The sequence below is a fragment of the Budorcas taxicolor genome, chromosome 2 (assembly GCF_023091745.1).
Source record: "Budorcas taxicolor isolate Tak-1 chromosome 2, Takin1.1, whole genome shotgun sequence".
Classification (NCBI taxonomy): Eukaryota; Metazoa; Chordata; class Mammalia; order Artiodactyla; family Bovidae; genus Budorcas; species Budorcas taxicolor.
In genome coordinates this window covers 35,349,947-35,372,435 of record NC_068911.1, presented here as the reverse complement: position 1 = coordinate 35,372,435, position 22,489 = coordinate 35,349,947, and the positions used below count along the sequence as shown (strand labels likewise).

Genomic DNA, 22,489 nt, shown 5'->3' with positions numbered 1-22,489 from the left:
TGGGGAGAGTGGAGAGGACTGGGCAGGCCCACAGACCCACCAACATGAACTGGCAGAGGAGGAATCAGGGAAGGCTGCCAGAAAGAGGTGACCCGCAAGCAGGGTTGCCACTCTGCCAAAACTAAGTGTACGGAGGGCCCTCAGGGCAGATCTGTTTTGGGCTTCATGAATGAGGACGGGACAAAGTATCAGGGATCAAGGACTCCCCAGCTTCCTTCTTAAGAAAGGGTCCCAGAAACTGCTCTATAACACTCCCCTTACATTCCACTGCCTTAATCCCATTGGTTTAACCCCATGACTTCACTCTACTGCAAGGGAGGCTGGGAAATAGTTTTTAATTTAGAGGACTTTCCTGGTGGTGCTAGTGGTTAAGACTCCATGTTTCCAGTGCAAGGGGCACAGGTTCAATCCCTGGATGGGGGACTAAGGTCCCACATGCAGCCTGGTGTCATCAAAAAAAAAAAAAAAAAAGGATGAGAAGAAAAAAATATCACAAAAAAAAACTGAGGGAGAGGCATGTGCCCAGCAAAATATTATACAACTATGGGAAAAGATGAGAATGGATACTGTCCATGCCTCAGGGCGCAAAGGTTAACGGGGTCCAGATAGGAAAGTTTGAACTTGACCCTGAGGATTGTTAGGAATCCTGCAATGACAGGAATTCCCTCAACATCACAGTGAGGGACCCAGACCCCCAGTGGGTCTCCAGCTCCCTAACACATCCCATCCCTCTCTCTTTTCCCTCTTTCATTCGACAAATTGAACTTTCTGAGCAGTTCCATTGTACCAAGAGTGCGTGGGTGGGGAGAGACGATTATTTTAAATAGGATGGTCAGGGAAGATCTCACTGAGAAGAGGATGCCTGATTACAAGCCCAAAGGAGGCGAGGGAATGGGGCAGGGCAGATGGGTGTCCTGGGGAGATGTACCCTCAGTTAGCAGAACAGTCAGTGCAAAACACATGAAGGGGAACACAACTGATCAGGGTGGCTGGAAGGGAGCAGAGTTGGGTGTGAGATGGGAATCGGATGCCTTCGAGAACCCTGGTTTCCCTTTCTGCCCAAGGTAGGGATTTGAACAGAGGACAGATGTGATCTGACTTTTGTTTTTAGAAGATGACTCTGCCTGCTTAAGGGGCTTCCTGGTGACTCAGGCGGTAAAGAATCTACCTGCAACGCAGGAGACCCGGGTTCAATCCCTCAGTCAGGAAGATCCCCTGAAGAAGGCAATAGCAACCCACTCCAGTTTTCTTGCCTGGAGAATCCCCATGGACAGAGGAGTCTGGTAGGCTACACAGTCCACAGGGTCACACAGAGTGGAACACGACTGAGTGGCTAACACTTCCACTTTCTGCCTGCTCTATTCTCACAAGTTTTTAAATAAAACAACTCCAGAGGTGTCTATGCCATCTTCCCCAGTGACCTTCCCTCTTTCATTCAGCAAACTGAACTTTTTGAGCAGCTCTGATGCGCCAGGAGTGCCTGAGTGCCTCCCACTCAGACATTGCCTGAGAACAACCCAATTAAGACTAAAATGAGGTCTCAAGATACACAGACAACTCTCTGTGTACTGTTCTGGGCAGTTCAGGAAACAATGTTTCCTTTGAGAATATTTATGTTGTTTGGTCACCTTATTAACGCCGCGCCAGTTTTATCCATAAAACTTATGTTAATGCTCCGTAAGTGAAGTAAAACTGTTAGTCGCTCAGTCGTGTCTGACTCTTTGCAACTCCATGGACTGTAGCCCGTCAGACTCCTCTCTCCGTGGGATTTCCCAAGCAAGAATGCTGGGGTGAGTTGCCATGCCCTGTTTCAGGAGATCTTCCCCACCCAGGGATGGAACCCAGGTCTCCTGCATTGCAGGCAGATTCTTTACTGTCTGAGACATGGGGGAAGCCCAAGAATTACACATGCATGCACTCTTTATATCTGTGGTCCTATGTGCTTGGAAATTTACTCAATGTGCAACAGCTGTATCGGATTTCATTTCCTACTAGATGCCAATTAACACGGAGGTTCTTCATTCACCTGATGTTGGAGACTTGATGAGTGGATGAATGAATGAAGCAAGTACCAGCTATTATATTAATGAGTACTAAGAGCAAGATGACACCACACTTAGTGTACAAAGCAAAGAAGAACTCAAGAGCCTCTTGATGAAAGTGAAAAAGTTGGCTGAAAACTCAACATTCAGAAAACTAAAATCACGGCATCCAGTCCCATCACTTCATGGCAAATAGAAGGGGAAACAGTGACAAGCAATTTTGGGGGGCTCCAAAATCACTGCAGATGGTGACTGCAGCCATGCAAGTAAGACACTAGCTCCTTGGAAGAAAAGTTATGACCAAGCTAGACAGCATATTAAAAAGCAGAGACATTACTTTGCCAACAAAGGGCCGTCTAGTCAAGGCTATGGTTTTTCCAGTAGTCATGTATGGATGTGAAAGTTGGACTATAAAGAAAGCTGAGCGCCAAAGAATTGATGCTTTTGAACTGCGGTGTTGGAGAAGACTCTTGAGAGTCCCTTGGACTGCAAGGAGATCTAACTAGTCCATCCTAAAGGAAATCAGTCCTAAATATTCATTGGAAGGACTGATGCTGAAGCTGAAGGTCCCATACTTTGGCCACCTGATGCGAAGAACTGACTCATTGGAAAAGACCCTGATGCTGGCAAAGATCGAAGGCGGGAGGAGAAGGGGGGATGACAGAGGATGAGATGGTTGGATGGCATCACCGACTCAACAGACATGAGTTTGAGTAAACTCCGTGAGTTGGTGATGGATAGGGAGACCTGGGGTGCTGCAGTCCATGGGGTCGCAAAGAGTCGGGCACGACTGAGCGACTTCACTTTCACTTTTCACTTTAATGCATTGGAGAAGGAAATGGCAACCCACTCCAGTGTTCTTGCCTGGAGAATCCCAGGGACGGCGGAGCCTGGTGGGCTGCCGTCTATGGGGTCGCACAGAGTCGGACACGACTGAAGTGACTTAGCAGCAGCAGCAGGGAGACCTGGGGTGCTTCAGTCCGTGGGGTCGCAAAGAGTCGGACACGACTGAGCGACTGAACTGAACTGAACAGCAAGGATAACAATAATTAACGAATACCTAGCACAGCGCAGGCTCTAGAGCCGTATTACCCGGTTCGAATCCCAGCCTCGCCACTTAGCTGGGTGACCTAGAGCGAGTTATGTAACGGCTCCCGCACTCGCAGGTCCATCCCACCCAAGAAAGCCACTCCCGCCAAACCTGGGCAGGTGAGAGCAAACCTGCGCAGGTGAGAAACGAGCTTCTTCCGGGCTGCCCCTGACGGCAACGCTGGCGTGCACGCGCGATTCGGCAGGTGGGCGTGGCCACGAAGCGACGCAAGGAAGACGGGTGCGCGGGGGTGGGGCCGCGCCTGCGCAGGCCGCCCCGCCATGGCGGCCGCCTGAGCGCCGTGGTGAGAGGCTCGGGTGTGACTTCGAGCTGCGGCCGGCGGCGGGTAAGCCCTTTGGAGGAGCGGCGGCACGGGGAAGGATGCAGGGGACCTCTTGGCACCGAACCTGGCCTCGAAGCGCGGGCTTCCCCACGGACTTGAAGCCTGGGTCCCGGGTCAGCCTCAGTTTCCATAAGCGCGCATGTCGGGGGGCGGGGGGTGGAGCCCATGCCTGCCTATGGGTTTCCGTCTGGGGTCCAAGCAGCCCCTGGGTTTTGGATTAGGAAGGGACGACGATGCTGGAGCTGTGACTCCTGATTGACAGGGCATGCGTAGCCCGCCGGCTGGAGTCCTCGGAAGCAGCATGACAGAGGGAATGAAGAGTCCTAAGGACCGAGGACCCTGGAGCCCCCGACTCTGACCCGCGCCGTGGCCGGGGCCAAGTCTCAGGTCCCCAGCCCTGGGTCTCGGCTCCGGAATTGCGCCCAGTTCCCGGCGATTTCACTTTGACTTTTCACTTTCATGCATTGGAGAAGGAAATGGCAACCCACTCCAGTGTTCTTGCCTGGAGAATCCCAGGGACGGCGGAGCCTGGTGGGCTGCTGTCTCTGGGGTCGCACAGAGTCGGACACGACTGAAGCGACGCAGCAGCAGCCCGGTCATTGATAACCCTGTGACACCTGGCAGAGAGAGAGCCTGGGAGGCAGGCAGGTGATTCAACCCCCTAGATCCCGGCAAACTGCTTTTAGCGGGCAGCCCTGGCAGGGTTAGGATGACAGCGTCGGCGTCAGGCCCCCATAGCCTAGCAGAACCAAAGACACTTGTCAGCAACTCCTGTGAGATGAATCTGCAGCACGAAGGAGGGGGCGGAGGTCCCATCTGCATTTGGGGTGTCCTTTCCCTCCTCCCCAGTCAGGAGAGGGGACTGAAGCCCATCCAGCCTCAGAATTCCCAGACCGACCGTGAGTCAGCTGTTCCTAAGTAGAGAAACTGATTATTGCCTTTTCCCATCTTCCAGCACATCCTTTAATAATTACTCTTATCAATGCTACAGTGATGAAAGTGAAAGTGTGAGTCACTCAGTCGTGTCTGACTCTTTGCAACCCCGTGGACTGTAGCCCCACCAGGTTCCTCTGTCCATAGATTTCTCCAGGCAAGAATACTGGAGTGGGTAGCCATTCCCTTCTCCAGGGGATCTTCCCGACCCAGCGATCAAACCCTCTTCTCTTCTCTCTCCTGCACTGGCAGGCAATTTCTTTACCAGCTGAGGCACAGGGGAAGTTGAGCACTTACTATGTATTGAACCCTGAAAGTGATCATTGTCTCATTTAATGCTCACGTAGACCCTGAGACGGAATTCCCAGAAATCTGGTTCTAGGAAAAGCCCCTTAAAGGGAATCCCCTTTACCTAGTACTCCATTGTAGAGTGTTTCCTAGAAGGCTGGGGCACGTTGGATTTCAAAATAGAAATTTCAAAGAGTCTAGATCATACCACCTGAACGCGCCCGATCTCATCTGATCTCAGAAGCTAAGCAGGGTCGGGCCTGTTTGGCACTTGGACGGGAGAAATTTCAACTGCAGACTAAGAAGGGAGCCTATTTTTTTGTCTATATTTAAAAGTATTGGTGTATAACTGCAGTGTATACACCAATACATCTTTCAGTCCTCAGGGAGCCAAATATGCCTTTAAAACGCATGGTTGGCCTACACTGTGTTTAGACTGGATCCTCTTTGTGGATCCATCCTAATTTTTCAGGTCCTCATTGTTTGAGGTCTTTTGCCTGTGAGGCAGCAACCCTCCCCTCCCACCCACCCCCCCAGCATTTCTCCTCCATCACTTTCATTGACACCATGAAATCTTGCATCCGTTTATCAGATTCACCTCACAACCCACTTACTTTGTGCTGGCTTATCGCGTCAGATAGAAAGGCCAGCGTGAAGTGACTCTTATAGAAAACGTTTGTGTTGGTGCTTTTGCTTGCCCGTGGCAAGTGCTTAAATGTAGGAACTCCAGTTATGTGGACTCAGATTATAGACTGTGGCTTATGACGATCCCATTTTCCAGTTGAAGAAATGGAGGCTCAAGAGGTTTCATGACATTTGTGGGGCACATCGCTAGTGCACACATCTACCCAGATATGTCGGGGAGGGCGGTCAGATGGGGGTCAGGGGTTGTGGCAAGTTTGTGTCACAAACACCTGAAACCAACCCCATGACAAGAAAATTGTGGGGTTTATTAACAGTTGCTGTGCACCAAGGACTCTGCTCAGTGCTTGACCCACAGCCTCCACATCCTGCTGCCCCCCAACCCTGCAAGCTGAGAATATAGCTGAAGAAACTGGTCCAGAGAGGTGAAGTAATTTTCTCAGGGTCACCCATGAGGTTGGAGACCAGATTTAGCACCCGCTCTGCCCAGCATCACAGCCCTAGGCTCTGTCCACATGCTGCTGCTGTTTGATGGTTTTTGATGAGATGGAACATTTGGATGGAGGAAGAGCCTTCCTGTTTTTGTTTCCTTTTTTTTTTTTTTTTTTTTTGGCCATGCCTAATGGCATGTGGGATCTTAGCTCCCTGACCAGGGATCAAACTCACCCCCTGCATTAGAAGTGCAGAGTCTTAACCTCTGGACTGCCAGGGAAGTCTCAAACCTTTCTGTTTTTTTTTGTTTTTCCCACGTTTTAGAAAAGTTTACTTTTGTGTGTGTATGTTGGTTTCTGCCAAACATCAGCATGAATAAGCCACAGATATATTTATGTCCCCTCCCTCTTGACGCTCCCTCCCCACCCCACCCCTCTAGGTTGTTACAGAGCCCCAGTTTGAGTTCCCTGAGTCATACAGCAAATTCCACTGGCTATCTATTTTACATATGGTAATATCACCCTTTCCTCCCTCCCCTACCCCCCCACGCCCACCCCCTCCCTGCCACCGTGTCCATAAGTCTGTTCTCTATGTCTCCATTGCTGCCCTGCAAATAATTTCATCAGTACCATCTTTCAGTCGTGCCCGGACTCTCTGCGACCCCATGGACTGTAGCCTACCAGGCTCTTCCATCCATGGGATTTTCCAGGCAAGAATACTGGAGTGGGTTGCCATTTCCTTCTCCACCATATATATGCATTAGTCTATAATATTGTTTTTCTGACTTACTTTGTATAATAGGCTCTAGGTTCATCCACCTCATTAGAACTGACTCAGATGTGTTTACTTTTATGGCTGAGTAGTATTCCATTGGCTCTGTGTACCACAGCTTCTCTGTCCGTTCATCTGTCGCTGGCCATCTGGGTTGCTTCCCTGCTCTAGCTACTGTAAGTAGTGTTGCAGTGAACGTTGGGGTGCATGTGTCCTTTTCAGTTTTGGTTTCCTCAGGGTGTATGTCTCGGGGTGGGATTGCAAGGTCATGTGGTGGTTTAATTCCTAGTTTTTTAAGGAGTCTCCAAACTGCCTTCCATAGTCCAAGCCTTCCTATTTTTAACCACTTTGCCTCCAGCATGAGTTTCCAAATTTTAGTTACTGCTGGGTCACCTTCATAATTTTTCAAAACCTATATATCACCTGTACAATGATACCTTTAGTTGATTTTGCTTTAAATCCACTAACTATTTTTAAAGTTTAAAAAGAAAATTTTAAAACAAATGATATGTTGGCAGCTGGCGTCAATTTCTAGGAAGAAAAAAGATTATAGGGAAAAACTACTAAATGTGATGTGTAAATTGTGATTAAATACTGCTTTAGGAAAAACTAGCTGCCAGAGACAGTTGATTAATGGAGAAAACCGACCGTGAACTGGGTTTTAAATGATATAAAGGAATTCTTAGTTATCTTAGGTCTGCTAATGGTATTTTGGTTATGTAGGAGCATGTTCTTATGAGACAGACATGCTGAAGAATTATTTAGAATTAAAATGTCATGATGTCTGGAAGGTGCTCAGTTCAGGGGAGAAAAAAAAAAACCTAGATAGATTGATTGATCACATATGACAGTGTGAATGATCACTGAATCTAAGCAGTGGATATATGGCTGTTTATTACACTGTGCCCTCAACTTGGTAGTATTTGAAATTCTTCATAATGAAAAGATTGGGAAAAATAGAAAGGGTAGGAAAACTGTTTTCAGTATAAATGGAAATGTGGATCCCTTGCCATAAATAAAAGGTTACTATGAAAGTCAGCACAGTGCAAAACAGAGTGACAGTTCTGTGTATTATCTTGCCAGGGCTCTGAGACTTTCTACTGCAGGATTATGAGAGGACTCGAAAGGGAAGCCTTTCTTGCAGGGTGACTGGGAGCGCTCTGCCCCCAGGGTGGGTCGTTCACACCGCTCCCCCCGACCCCAGGAGCTGCTGTTTAAGGACTTGCTCTCGCCCCTCAGGTGCTGCTGTCCATGGTCACTGTGGAGCCCAGGCCCATGGTCACCGGCTCCCACGCCGGCCATGGACGAGATCACCTTCAGAAGCGACACTGTGCTGTCAGACGTCCACCTGTACACCCCGAACCAGAGGCACCTCATGGTGCGGCTAAACGGCATGGGGCAGCCGGGTAAGGAGCCCACTGTGTTTCCTGCGTCCTCACAGAAAGGACGGGGGGACTGGCTTGTCTGACTTACCCTCGCACCACTTCTTAGGAGCCCCTGTCTCACGGAGCAAGCCCCTGAGCTTTCCCGAGCACCTGCCGTGTGCCAGGCCTAATGCAATGCTGGGACAGTGGAAGGAATGGGCAGAACTCTGCCCTTCGGAGCCCACGGACCAGTCGGGGAGAGCTGGCCCTCTACCAGGCTGGCGCCGCCCACCAGGGCTCCCTGGTTTTCTTCCCACACACCCTCCCCCACTCCTCTAGCCCAAGGGATCTTTTCTTCCTTTCTTTTTAATATTTACTTTTATTTAATTATTTGGCTGCCCCAGGTCTAAGTTGCAGCACACAGGTTCTTTGCTCTTCTTTGCCACATGTGGGATCTAGTTCCCTGACCAGGGATCAAACTGGGACCCTCTGCACTCAGAGTGCAGAATCTTAGCCACTGGATCACCAAGTAAGTGCCCCAGGGGATCTTTTGAAAAATGCAGATCACACCACCGCCCAGATTCAGACCCTCCGGTGGCTTCCCGTGCTCTCAGAATGAAACCAGAGTCCTTACCTTGGCCTTTGAGGCCCAGCCCGGCCCCTGCCCAAGTGCCCACACCTCTCTCTCCCGCCATAAATGCCCAGCAGCCACTTCCAGGTCCTTCTGTCCCTCACAGCAGGCACACACCTTCCTCTCTGAGCACTTTTGCGCCTGCTCTTCCCTCTACCCAGAACATTCCCCCTCCCGGGACCTCCCTGGCCACCCTCCACAGCTCCTGTCACCCTGTGTTTGCTTATTGCTCTGTCACAATTGGTCACTCTCCCTTTCCCTCGTGTCCCCGTTTGGATTCCAGGATTCAGGAAACTGGCTCGGGACAGATGAGCTACTTGCCCCGGGAGGTCAGACAGCAGAGGTGGGGAGGACTCTGGCCCAGGACTGCCCACTCAAGTCCTGACACCTCCTCCCTCCAGCCTGGCACCGTACTCTTACCAAAACCTGTCCCAGTGACTCTGTGGGCCCCAGGTGGTGAGGGCCTGGCATCCATGTCCCAGCCTGCAGACCTCAAGGCAGGACGGTACAGCAAGGAGGCCAGTAGCCCAGGGGTCGGGGAGACTGCATTTGGATCCTGCCTCAGCCATACCCACAGCTATGTGACTGTGGTCGGCTCACGTAACCTCTGAGCCTCAGTTTCCTCGTCTGTAAGATGGAGCACCACTGTTGTGTTCACGGCCGCTGTGCCGCGTCAGTGAGAGCACGTGAGCTGAGTGCCTGCAGCGTAGGCAGAGCGCGGCTGCTCTGAAGGCCACAGCTTCATGGCCGAGTCACACGGGCCTTCTCTGCTGCCGTCACGACGTCCCCACCTGGCGTGAACAGAGTTCCCTCTGCTGTGCAGTAGGACCTTATTTGTCTCCTCCCCTCTCCCCCCGCCCAGCCTTTAAAACTCTTTCCAGATGGAAATTGAGGAAAGGAAATACAAAAGGAGACAGTGTAGAAATACTCAACTTGTGTGTTTTGCTTTCAGTCTTCCTGTCCCAGTTCAAGCTTCTGTGGGACCGAGACTCTCAGACTGACTCAGGGGCCAAGGGTGGTGACCACACAGAGGGGACCCCTCCCGCTGGCGCTGTCTGCAGCCGCATGGGGGCCTCCCTCCAGGCGGGGGCCGGCACCATCACCCCAGAGGGATTGGAGGCTCAGCTGGACGAGGATGGGGACTTGGACGTCGTGAGAAGACCCCGGGCTGCCTCCGCCTCCAAGCCACCGGGGCCTCCGAGAGACAAGGTACATCCCACGATTCTAACACAGGAGGAAGATGACGTCCTGGGAGACGAAGCCCCAGAGAGCAGCCCCTACAATGTCATCAAAATAGGTAAATAAAGGGCCGCTCACCTGCCGCCAGGGCAGCGCCACAGTGTGTCAGGGCACACAGCCCCCTGAGCGCAGGCCAGTCCAGGCATCACAGGGCGGGCCGGGTCAGCGGGACCCGAGCGCGGACACTGGAGCCCGCCGGGGAGCGCGCCAAAAGGTGGTCTGATCCCCCTCCTACCCGAGCCTCCTCAGTGGCTCCCATTGCCCTCAGGACACAGTCCGTGTGCTCAGCTTAGCTCTGCCCACCTCCCCAGCCTCAGTTCCCACCACCGCCCACCCTCTCACTTTCCTTGCGCTTCCTCACCTGCACGCCTCTGCTCAAGCGAACCGCCATCCCGGAGGGCCTGCCCCTGCCCTGCTTCCCTGGCTGACAAGTTCCCGGTTGTCGTAGTCCGAGTCCCAGCTAGGCAGTCAGTTGTTCCAGAAGCCTGCTGCCGCCGCTGCCACCTGCATCAACATTCTGAGCCCATGCAGCTGCCCGGCTGTGGGTCGGGGTTATCGGTGGATGACTGGGCCAGTGGGGGCGGGCACCAAGGAGACCTGGCAGATTGCAGAGCCGGATCGGGGCAGAGGAAGACGAAGAGGGAAGTAGGTCCATAGTCAACCTGGAGGAGCGGGTGGGCCGATCAGATGGCCATGGGAGTGGGAGCTAGAAGCTGGGGGGACGGTGCAGACCCAGCGGCAGGAGAGGCAGGGCGGAAGGGGGTCTCAGCAGGCCCTCAGGCAGGGCCCAGAGCGTCCATACCTGCCCGGGGTCAGGGCAGAGGGCGTTGGCGGAGCAGGGATTTTGATCTCTGGAAATGTCAAGAGTGGAAAGCGGCCAGGACAGGAAGTAAGCCGGTAGTGATGAGGCACCTGTTGTGTTTTGATGAATCACCTCACGTGGTCTTCACAGCCCCTCTAGGGCGTGGTTCAAATGAGGAGGTAACAGGCTCGAGGCCCTGCAGTATGGGGCCAGTAAGGGAGATTCTGAACCCATGTGGACTGTCTCCACAGGCAGGGCTCCGGCCACCCCAGCCCTGCTCGTCTGCGGGGAGGAGCTCTGATTTGAATCTGTTCATTGAGATCCGGAGTCCAGGTGGTGCCTGGGGTCCCAGGTAAAGGCCTCCCTCGATACTGGCCCAGGTCGGGGGCTTGGGGTCCACTGAACTCTCTCAAAAACCCTAGTAGAACAGCCACTCTGATGGCAGCCCGGTCAGCAGCCCAGCGGACAGTGACCAAGCGCCTGCAGGTCTCTGGCCAGCTGGGTCTGGATCCCCGGTGGGGACCCTTCTCTGTCTTCTGTGGGTTGTCTCTAGTCCCTGTGGCCTTCCCAGGGATGAAAGTGAAGTCGCTCAGTCGTGTCCGACTCTGCAACCCTATGGACTGTAGCCTACAACGCTCCTCCGTCCATGAGATTTTCCAGGCAAGAGTACTGGAATGGGTTGCCATTTCCTTCTCCAGAGGATCTTCCCAACCCAGGGATCGAACCTGGGTCTCCCGCATTGTAGGCAGATGCTTTACCTTCTGAGCCACCAGGGAAGTCCAAGGGATGAGTATTCCCATTTCACAGAGGAGGGAACTTGCCCAGGTCACACAGCTAGTCAGCAGCAGAGCCTTGACTCAGACCAGTTGTATCCAGCACCACCGCCCATGTTCCCTACCCATGTCGTGGGATCAGAACATTGGAAAGTTCTGTTGTCAAAAATCTCACATTACTTGTGGACCAGCTAGGAATTCACAGACACAAGGTTCCAAGTAAATTATGAGCATTTCCCCCACTTTATAGATAAAGAACTGGAACCCAAAGAGAAAGCAGAAGAGGCAGGGCTGGAACTTGGGCTGTTGGATCTCAAGTCACTTGCCTTTTCCACTGGCCTGTGACTCAGGCAAGTACTTTAACATCAGAGTTCAGGTTCCTCTTCTGTGAAATGGGTATAATCTCCCCTGGTTGTAAGGAACAGAGGGAGCTGACCCACATAGAGCTCTTAGCACAGTGCCTGGTGCTCAATAAACATGAGCTGCCATCAGGTTTCATTCCTGAGGATCAATCTGAGTGCGGAGGAGGGAGATAGCTGAGGAGGAGAGTCTGGGTTCCCACAGGTCTGGAGACTGTCCTGCCGGCCGGGCACCTCTCAGACACTGAGACTATTTGCCTCACCCCCTTTGCTAACCCTGTGGTTTCTCATGGGACTTCCCAGGTGGCTCAGTGGTAAAGAATCTGCCTGCCAATGCAGGAGACTCGGGTTTGATCCCTGGGTCAGGAAGATGCCCTGGAGGAGGAAATGGCAACCCATTTCACTATTCTTACCTGGAAAATCCCCTGGACAAAGGAGCTTGGCGGGCAGCAGTCCATGGGGTCACAAAGATTTGGACACAACTGAGCGACTGAGTACGCATGAAAAGTCCCTTGGGCTGGGCTTTTATGCTTTCATGAGGCCACTGGGATTGTTTAAGTATAAACTGGCTTTCCCGTGAATCAGGAGCTCCCCACCCTTGACCCTGGTTAGGGAGGCCTTTGAGCCCACGAATGAGGTGACATTATTTCTGCATCTTGTGAAGGAGCAAACCATGGCTCTGGTCCTGAGAAGGTCGGTGACTCATGCCACCAGCCAGATCCGTGACCGAGCCTGGGTTACCCTCAGGTCTGTGAGCTCAGTCGCTAATGGGAAGCCAGGCACCCCTTAAATGCAGCCCGAGGCAAAACTTCAGTCCACGGGACCTCTGGGAGAAAAGACCAGGCTCAGACTACCAAGACCCCCATGGAAGGGTGCCCCTGGCTTGGCCAGGCAGACTGGAAGGAGGCAAAGAAAGATGGGATGAGGCCCCTCTGCAGGGGGACCTGAGTCACAGCAGGGACAGTGGGCCAGGGGCCGTGCAGGGGCCACAGAGACTGGGAGGAGGTGGGTGGGGTCTTGGGACTGAAGGTCCAAGGCAGCTGGAGAAGAGAGCCCCCCGGGAAGGCCCCTTCTCACACACACACACTCTCAGACGCGCGCGCACCCCTTCAGCTTCGCTGTCTCTTCTCCCACGCTTGCTCCCTGCTCCTGGTTTGGTGGGGGTCAAGCTGCCCTGCTGTGCGTGTGTCCTGGCATTTGATTTGCTGGCCGTCACCATCTCGCTTCAAGACGCAAGGGCCGGCTCTCCTCTAACAGGAAGAATGTTTGCCGTCACTCTTTCTCCTTGATCTCGTAGTTCTGTGCTCCATCCTGACCCCAGCAACCGGCACTAGATTGTGTTCTGTGTTTGAGCTACTTCGAGTGGGATGTGGGGTATGTGTTCGTGGTTAAGTCGGGCCAAGTCCTCTTGTGACTGGTGTGTGCAGGCTTCAGTGATCTGAAGGAGAGGAATGCTCATCCTGGAGGCTGGCGGAGGGCCACGTGGCCTGTGTTTCTGCTGCTGTTTAGAACGCCCGCCTCCAGCCCCCGTCCCACCGTGTCGGCCACCTCCCCCACACCCCATCTGTGTTCTGTCTATCCCTGTTTTCATGGTGGCCCTTTCTCTCTTGGTTTCCGCCCCCTCCAGAGCACACCATGGCCACCCCCCTGGAGGATGTTGGCAAGCAGGTGGGTAGGTCCCGTCCACTCCCCGTGGCCCTGCAGGGTCTCTTGATTGCCTCCGGTCACCCGCCGTTCCTGCCCCCTCTCCCCTCCAGGTATGGCGGGGTGCCCTGCTCCTGGCAGACTACATCCTGTTCCAGCGAGACCTCTTCCAGGGTCGCACCGTGTTGGAGCTTGGGGCGGGCACCGGGCTGGCCAGCATCATCGCAGCCACCATGGCGCAGACCGTGTACTGTACAGGTAATGCCCTGCCATCCCAGGCTGGGGAGAGCATTCTCTTCACAAAGGGTGTGCTGACTGGATAAAAAACGGAGGGAGGGAGACTGGGAATCTGACCTTGGAAGCTCTTGATTCAGCCCTCCTCCTTGGCTGGTTTTCTCCACCCTCCGCTGTTTTCCCAGCAATCCTAGGGTGCAGGACCAGCAGCTTGACTGGTACCTGTGCTCACACCCCCTCAAGAGAGTAAACATCTCAGGAAATCAGGAAGAATGTGCCTCTAATAAGGCTTAAAGATGGGTTTCCCAGATAGCACTAGTGGTAAAGAACCCACCTGCCAACACAAGAGACATGAGAGACACAGGTTCAGTCCCGGAGTCGGGAAGATCCCCTGGAGGAGAGACTGGGAACCCACTCCAGTATTCTTGCCTAGAGAATCCCCATGGACAGAGGAACCTGGTGGGCTACAGTTGCAGAGTTGGACATGACTGAAGTGACTTAATATAAGGCTTCAGTTCAGTCGCTCAGTCGTGTCTGACTCTTTGAGACCCCATGAACCATAGCACACCAGGCCTCCCTGTCCATCACCAACTCCCGGAGTTCACTCAAACTCATGTCTATCGAGTCGGTGATGCCATCCAGCCATCTCATCCTCTGTCGTCCCCTTCTCCTCCTGCCCTCAATCTTTCCCAGCATCAGGGTCTTTTCAAATGAGTCAGCTCTTTGCACCAGGTGGCCAAAGTATTGGAGTTTCAGCTTTAGCATCAGTCCTTCCAATGAACACTCAGGACTGATCTCCTTTAGGATGGACTGGTTGGATCTCCTTGCAGTCCAAGGGACTCTCAAGTCTCCTGCAACACCACAGGCTTAAAGACAGTTTATTATTTTATTTTTCCTGATTATGGAAATCTTGCCTACTCTCTGTGGAAAATTTGTAGAACAGCAAATAAATTTCAGCATAATTTCACAGTCCCCAGATAGTGTCAACAGTGTGCAGGTCACTGCATGCCAGACATGGGAAACCTGGGGTGAATGAAGCAGATGAAGTCGCTGTACGTGGGAGGCTTCGGAGTCTTTTTTTTTTTTTTTTTTCCGGAGTCTATTTTTTAACTGTGTAAATTATTTGTTACGGTCTTTTCCTTTGTGTGTACATGTTCCCAAATAACTTAGATCAAACTATATATATTCAGTGCCTTATCCTGTCAAAAATGTCAGAAAATAGAAAGCACATTTTCCGTTGTCATTAAAAGTTATTTATAAATAACTTTTAATGGCTGATTCATGTCAGTATATGGCCAAAACCACTACAATATTGAAAAGAAATTAGCCTCCAATTAAAATAAATTAATTTTTAAGAATTAACTTTTAATGATCAAGCTGTATTTCATCCCTTTTCTTTTTTTTTAACCATTCTCCTATTGCTAGACATTTGGTTGTTTTCATTTGGTATGGTTGTTGTTGGTGGGTTTTTTTTGCTTTTCCTTTGTACTGCAACCAATACCTTTTTGCATCTTCGGTTGATAATCCTTAAAGCAGATTCCTGGGAGTGAGTGGGACCTTTCTTAAGCTTTGATGTAAGTGTGTTAGTCACTCAGTCGTGTCTGACTCTGCCACCCCATGGACTATAGCCTACCAGGCTTCTCTGTCCATGGAATTCTCTAGACAAGAATACTGGAGTGGGTTGCCGTGCCCTCTTCCAGGGGATCTTCCCAACCCAGGGATCAAACCTAGGTCTCTTGCATTGCAAGCAGATTCTTTACCGTCTGAGCCACCAGGGAAGCCTGTACTTAATGTACTTAATGATTGCTTTTTAAAAGTTCTATTTTGAAATAATGTTAGATTCACACAGAAGTTGCTAGAACAGTACAGAAAGTGCCATGCACCCTCTGCCCAACTCCCACCATGATAACATCAGGGATCACACCCACAAACTGACCCAGGGCAGTACTACCAGCTACGCTCCAGACTTGGCCAGCATGCTTTCTCAGGGACAGTCTACCAGTTTATAAGAAAGTAGGGTCTCAGCAGGCTATTATTATTAATGTTACTATTTTTTAAATCTTTAGTAGCCGCTAGACAGAAAGTAGTGTCTGCTGACGTGCTTTGCATTTCATCAGAGTTTTAGTTTATGTTTCTGTGGCGCCCATCTTTTGCATCTGAGCTGAGAAAGGGGAAGCCTGGGAGGCAGGTGGCCTGCTCAGATACCCTGCGTCAGCCACTGGTCAGGAGTCTGCAGTGAGGCCCCTCTGTGGCTCCTTGGCAATTGGGTATAAATGGCCGGTGAATTTCACAGAGTCAAGCCACCAAGCAGCGCCCAAGGGCTGTGCTCACACCTGGAGCCTGACAGCGGCATCTCATCTCTTAGTGATTATCTTCCCCTTGAGAGGGTATGCATGCAGGCAGCATATTACAGTTAGTAAGGCCTTTTCGTGAGCGCCAGCACCTGCAAGCTCACAGCGACCCCAGGCAGCCTGTCACCATCCCCTTTCCAAGCGGGAGGTGCTGAGGTCAGGTGGCTGGCCCACAGTCACCCGGGGAGCCCCCTCGGGGCCGACCGAGGGGTGGAGGGTGGAGGCAGCCCCAGGGCTCTGGGTCTCCCTCCCCCACTCAGCCAGCACTGCTCTTCTCGAATCTGCTTGGCATGTTAGAATCCCACACGAGATGTTCTGACAGAAGTACCGTAAAGGCGTAAAAAGTGCTGACCCAGTCCCGTGCTGCCAGGCACATCCCTCAGTGTTCTCTGCTCCTAGAGCCCCGGAAGCAGGGACAGGGCTTCCCACACCCCCACCACCCCCAGGCCCCGCATGGTCCCTGGGGTGAGACAGTGGTCCAGGCCCAGGGAGGTCTGGGACGGGGGACAGCGAGGGGTGCTCTATGGCTGCAGGGAGCCCAGGAAAAACAGTCACAAGGCTTCCGGTGCCCTCCACATGCTCACTCTCCTGACTGAAGGTTAATTTTGGCAAAGCACTGCCCTGGCCCCCTTCCAGGGCTCACTGCTCAAGTGGCGGGAAGCCCTGCCTGGTCAGAGCAGCAGGTGGGTGGGGAGATGCAATGGTGGCGACAGTGAGTTGGGCCCTGGGGCGTGGCCGTCAGCCCACTGACTCTGCTGTGTCCCCACCAGTCACATCCAGATGCCCTCCTGGCTCATCTGTCTTCCGGGGCATGAAAGAGCGAGCCTTGATTTGGAGTCAGAGACGCTTGGGTTCAGGCTTTCCTGATGGTCTAAGGATACGCTAAGGATCCTGCCAATGCAGGAGACACAGGTTCAATCCCTGGTCCGGGAAGATCCCACATGCCGCAGAGCAGGTTAAGCCCCGGGCACCACAGCTACTGAGCCCATGCTCTAGAGATACTTGGGTTCTACTCCCAGCCATGGCTCCACCCAACCACGACTCTGCCCCAGCCACTTCGTCTGTGATGAGGGACCGTGACACCAGCTCAGGGTCGTTAGATCAAGGGTAGACTTGGGGAGCGTGTGTGTGTTTCATGAGCTCTGAAGATGCTGGAAGCTCTCATTTCTCCTCTCTGGAGTACAGAGTCTGCCCCACAAGGACAATCTTCTCTAAGGAAGAGATCATAAGAAGGAGCCTTAAGGTGAACATACTTCATTCTGGCATAAAACACACGGGAGGAACGTTGGTTTCTGTTTTGCATGTCTCTGCCACCGGGTGGTGGACAGGAGCTCTCTGCCGGCCAGAGCACGGAGGTGAAGGGCCGTCGCGGCCGGCGCTTATGGCTGCCCTCTGTCTCCCCAGATGTCGGTGCAGACCTCTTGGCCATGTGCCAGCGAAACATCACCCTCAACAGCCACCTGCTCGCCTCTGGAGGTGAGGCCTGATGGGTCCCCGCCCGGGAGAGGGGCTCCTCTGTCTGGCAGGTGGGGCAGACACCCAGAACTGGGGCACCGGGAGGCGGGGTTCTGCCCACACCCGTGGACGCTCCAGACAGTGGAGGGAGTGGAGGTCCTGGCCTCGTGTCCCTGCAGGTGCGCCGTGGCTCTGTCCTTCCTCCACTCTGCCCACGCCTCTGCTGCGGCCCGCCTCTGCCCTCTCCTCCCCGCAGGCCACGAGGCCCCCGCCGGGGCTCCCCAGCTCCTTGTCTGACCGCTTCCCTCCCCGCTGAGCATCTTCCAGGGGCAAAGTCTGAGCTCCTTCTCTGGCTCCAGACTCCCTGCTCTGGCCCAGCCGACTCCTGCCCCCTCTCCTGACAGCCGCACCGTCCAGCCCTCCACCCAGTGAGCCACAGACTCACCTCACATGCCCTTCCTTCTGCCTGGGGTGCCCCCCTGCCCCATAGGCCTGACCACCCGAAAGAAGAAGCTGCTGATGGAGGCACACCCCTCCCTCACATAGCCGGGGGGATTTCCCAGACTCGGACAGGGTCAGCCGGTCCTACAGGCTTCAGACCCTTCAGAGATTGCCCGTCGTTCTTGGAGCAGAGACGCGGCTCCTTTACTCGTCTGTGGGGTCTGGTCCCTGCCCACTGGCAGTCCCTACCCTACCTCCACTCCAGACATCCTGGCTGGAGACTTGGTGCCCTCGGGGCCTTTGTTTGGCTCTTTCCTCCTGTCTGTTTCCCTTCCCTCTGCCTCCTGTCAGTTCCTAATCGGGCTCAGGCCTCCAGCAAGGTCACAGTCCCCTCACAGACTCCCCTTTTCACCCTGAGCCATTGTGTTTGGACATCTGTCCGTGTGACTAGTTGATAGGGATCTGCCATTCCACTAGAGCTCCCGCCTCTGAGGGCAGGGCCCCATCTGTGGGGGACCCTGTGTGTCGTGTTTGCTGAGCACCCAGGACAGAGCAGGCCTGGAAGGGAGGAGCATGCATAAAACACCTCCTTCTGGAAGGCCTCCCTGACACCCCATCCACACGAGAGCCCCTCTCCTCCCTTGCACCTGGTACGTCCTTTTCATATCAGCGTCTGCTGCCTGCCGGTCTCCTGGGACGGACGTGCCCCATGAGACTGCTCCCTGGGCCAGCACCAGGCCTGACACTTAACGTGAAAAGGGTGGGGTGGGGGACTTCCCTGATGGTCCAGTGGTTACTACTCCACGCTTCCACTGCTGGGGCCCCAAGTTCAGTCCTCAGTCAGGAAACCAAAATCCCGCAAGCCACACAGCATAACCAAAGGAAAATAGTGGGACGGGTGGACCGTGAGGTGAGGTGTGAGGCTCATCTTCCCTAACTGTGCTCAGAGTTTGGGGGATTCCACTTGCGCTTGTTTTGCAGGCGGTGTGGTTAAGGTCAAGGAGCTGGACTGGCTGAGAGACGACCTCTGCACAGGTGCGTGGCCTCCTCGCTCGGGCCCCCGTTTGTGGCTCCTCGCGCCGCCTCGAGGCCATCTGCCATGTGGCCTTGACTGGCCAGCAGGGTCCTGTGTCCACTGGCTGATGAGCAGCAGCTGCCCACCTGGCTGCCGCATGCCAGGCACCCCACGCTCGTTCTGTCGTTTGGACTCACAGCATCACCGTCCCATCTGTCCTGTAGTCCCTGGGTCACGGGTCAATACGGGTGCTCAGTGAGGTACAGTGCCTACCCAGGATCACAGGCACCGGCCAGGCGGGGTGCAAACCCAAGTCTGTGACCTTGGGGACCGAGACCATTTGCCTCCGGGAGTCGGGGTCACACAGCGAGTCCACGGGGCCAGGAGTGCCATGGATGGAGGGGCAGCCCCTGTTCTGTTCAGGCTGCCGGCCAAGGCAGCAGGTCAGGCCCCTCGTGGCTGAGGCAGGCCCGGCAGAACCTCCTGCTGGGATTCAGGGCTGCCCGGCAGTGCCCACTGCACCCAGCCTCACCCACTCCGGTTTCTTCTCCTAAAGCTTACTTCAGTCCATCTTGGTGAGAACTGGTGGCCCACAGAGCAAGAGCTGAGCCCACAGTGTCCTTCCATTTTCACAGACCCCGAGGTCCCCTTCAGCTGGTCCAAGGAGGACATCTCCCACCTGTACGGCCACACCACCATCCTGCTGGCGGCCGAAGGTGAGGGCACCTCTGCCTCACCGCACGTGGTCCTCGGGGGGTGGTCCTTGGGTGGTCCCACCACGCTCCTGCTGCTTCCCTTCTGAGCTGCAACTGTTCACATCCATACAGATTCCATCCAGGGGTCCTTGGGATGCGCTTAGGGATCCTCCTCCCTGACGTTTGCCTGTTTTCTTCCCCTCAGTGTTTTACGATGACGACCTAACTGATGCTGTGTTTAAAACCCTTTCCCGACTGGCCCACAAGCTCAAGAATGCCTGCACCGCCATCCTCTCGGTGGAGAAGAGGTAAGCTCCGTGCGGGCCAGGCCACCCTCGCCTCCCAGATCCATCCATCCGTGTTGTCCTCATCCCTTTCTCATCTAGCGCCTGCTGTCCCTGACGTGCACAGCCTCGTGTGACCCCCCACTCAGCAGCGTGTAGGGGCTCTGCCACCCCCATCACACAGCTACAGTGGGGGTGCCGAGATCTCAGGCTGGAGCTCGTGACCAGGCACTGGGCATCCGGGAGCCTGGATGCGTGGCTGCTGCGCTCGCCGAGACGCTGCCCGTCTGCCCTGGGCCCCTGTCCACGCTGGCTGCACTCACAGCCCCTCCAAGGCGTTTCCCCCGGGACGTCCTGACACGCTAGGGCTCCCGTTGCGGGAGTGACCCTCACAGTGGATGCAGCATGGGGCCCGCTACACACATTTTCCTCTAATTCATAAGCTGCTGCTGCTGCTGCTGCTGCTGCTGCTGCTGCTGCTGCTGCTGCTAAGTCGCTTCAGTTGTGTCCGACTCTGTGCGACCCCATAGACAGCAGCCCACCAGGCTCCCCCATCCCTGGGATTCTCCAGGCAAGAACACTGGAGTGGGTTGCCATTTCCTTCTCCAGTGCGAGAAAGTGAAGTTGCTCAGTTGTGTCCAACTCTTAGCGACCCCATGGACTGCAGCCCACCAAGCTCCTCTGTCCATGGGATTTTCCAGGCAAGAGTACTGGAGTGGGGTGCCATTGCCTTCTCCTAATTCATAAGCTAGCCCCCAGCTATCCTGAAGGCAGTTTAGAATCGATAGCAGAAGTCAAAACCGAGCAGACTGACTGACCCAGTAGTTCAGCTTCTAGAACTGGCCCTGTGGCAGCAGTCGCAGCCAGGCGCAGAGCCATCCAGTTGGGCACGGCTGCTCCAGCAGCTTTTACACGATGAGGCCCAGGATTTCCCTCCTGCTTGGTCCCCGTGACCTGTGGCACCTTGTGGACCCGATCACTTGGTTTGAACGTGGACACCTGCCCCTCCCCTCTGAGCCCCGTCCTTCGTGGGTGAGTGGAGGTGGTCACTAACCCTTCTCCCTGGCTTCCTGCTCAGCACGCAGCCCCGCTCGCTTAAAGTCCAGCGGGACGGGAGGGACCGAAAGCGCCGGGGGTGACGGCTCGCTCTCCGGTTGTGCACAGGCTGAACTTCACACTGAGGCACCTGGACGTCACATGCGAGGCCTACGACCACTTCCGCGCGTGGCTGCAGCGTCTGGAGGGGCTGGCCGGCGGGCGCCTGCGCTTCGCGGTGGAGCCGGTGGACGCCACGTTCCCGCAGCTCCTGGTGTACGAGCGCATCCAGCAGCTGGTAGGTGCGCATGCCAGCGCCGGGCCGCCGGCTCTGGGTGAGGCTGCGGGTTGTGGGCACGGGAGGCGATGAGCCAGCATCCGGATCAGGCCCGGCCCGAGCTCTCCTGGCTGATCACTGCCATGGGCCCTCCTGGTCTGGCGAGGACCCACTGCGTGAATGGTCACCCGGCTTTAGGGCACATCCTTTCCCTGTGAGCTGTGCGGACTCCAGGGGAAGCCGGCAGGCAGGGGAGGGGGTGCTTGGCTGGGCTGAAGACGAGAGTTGACGGCCACTCTTCACTGTGAAAGTGTGTGGCCTTCTAACTGTGGCAGGCGGGGTCCTCTCAGGGGGCCTCTGAGCTGTCACCCTGATGACAGGGCCAGGTGCTGGCTGGCTCCCCGCCCGGGCAAGGTGAGTTCCCGTGGGAAATGGCAGCTGGGTGTCCTTGGTCCCTCAGTCGTGTCCGACTCTGTGTGACCCCATGGACTATAACCCACCAGGCTCCTCTGTCCTTGGGATTCTCCAGGCGAGAATATTGGAGTGGGCAGCCTCTCCCTTCTCCAGCAGATCTCCCTGACCCAGCGATTAAACCCAGGTCTCCCGCATGGCAGGCAGATTCTTTCCCAGGGAAGCCTGGGTTAACCCTACAGACACGTTGCTTCCTATGACGGTTTTAAAATCAGCACTGGGGGAACATTTGGAAAGTGTAAAATCCCCGTAAAAATCCCTTAAAATGCCCAGGAGCTGAATTCGTAGAAGTCCCAAGGGCTTTCATTCCCTTGGCCCCTCGTCTGCAGCCGCCCTTTCTCTGGGCCTGTGAAGACCAGGCCTGGCTCCCAGGAGGAGGGGTCCTGCTCGGCTCCCCCTCGGCCTGTCCCCCCAGCAAGCACAGCACTGGGCGCACTGCCCCCAGAAGCAGAAGCTGTGTGACTTGCTGCCGTCCTGGCCCCTTAGACCACGGGCAGCCTCAGCCTCTCAGATCCGTGTCAGGACTCAGCATGCAGCTCCTCCACGGAAGAGCCCAGAGCCGTCAGAGGGGGCGCCTGCTCTTCCAGTAGCTTCCACGCTGCCCAGTGTTCGCATCTTGTTGGGGCTTCTCTTTTGCCAATTTACAGCCCTTTGTGAAACTAAAGTCTCGTTTGCTCACCTGGGAATCCGTCCCTCCATTTGCTGCAGGAACTCTGGAAGATCTTTGTGGAACCAGTAACGGACCCCACCGTGTCTGTAGACACAGCTTCTCAACCATTCTCATGACATTTCTAATAAAATTGAAAGCTCACAAAGTCATGTGCTTGAGAATTTTATCATTGATTTTTTATCATTTAAAAAATACGGTAAATGGATCT

General features: G+C 54.5%; 1 protein-coding gene across 2 annotated transcripts; it reads left to right on the top strand.

Annotated features, from left to right (window-relative positions):
• The first annotated feature begins 3,410 nt into the window (after positions 1 to 3,410).
• Positions 3,411 to 22,430, top strand: METTL22 (methyltransferase 22, Kin17 lysine). 2 transcript variants are annotated; one of them, XM_052636428.1, is made up of 12 exons: positions 3,411 to 3,478; positions 6,634 to 6,717; positions 7,781 to 7,947; positions 9,489 to 9,833; positions 13,337 to 13,377; positions 13,467 to 13,611; positions 17,343 to 17,414; positions 18,816 to 18,869; positions 19,485 to 19,565; positions 19,750 to 19,852; positions 20,993 to 21,161; positions 22,320 to 22,430. In XM_052636428.1, the coding sequence occupies exons 3-12, from the start codon at positions 7,842 to 7,844 to the stop codon at positions 22,395 to 22,397; spliced, it is 1,194 nt and encodes a 397-aa protein (XP_052492388.1). In that variant the 5' UTR covers positions 3,411 to 3,478; positions 6,634 to 6,717; positions 7,781 to 7,841; the 3' UTR covers positions 22,398 to 22,430. The 2 variants fall into 2 exon arrangements, with proteins under 2 accessions (XP_052492388.1, XP_052492389.1); XM_052636429.1 differs by lacking the exon at positions 19,485 to 19,565.
• Positions 22,431 to 22,489: the final 59 nt, after the last annotated feature.

Coding starts and splice junctions, on each gene's coding strand:
- METTL22 (XM_052636428.1), top strand. CDS start 7,842: ATGGACGAGATCACCTTCAGAAGCGACACTGTGCTGTCAGACGTCCAC. Junction 13,378..13,466: donor TGGAGGATGTTGGCAAGCAG/GTGGGTAGGTCC, acceptor TCTCCCCTCCAG/GTATGGCGGGGTGCCCTGCT. Junction 17,415..18,815: donor CCACCTGCTCGCCTCTGGAG/GTGAGGCCTGAT, acceptor CTTGTTTTGCAG/GCGGTGTGGTTAAGGTCAAG.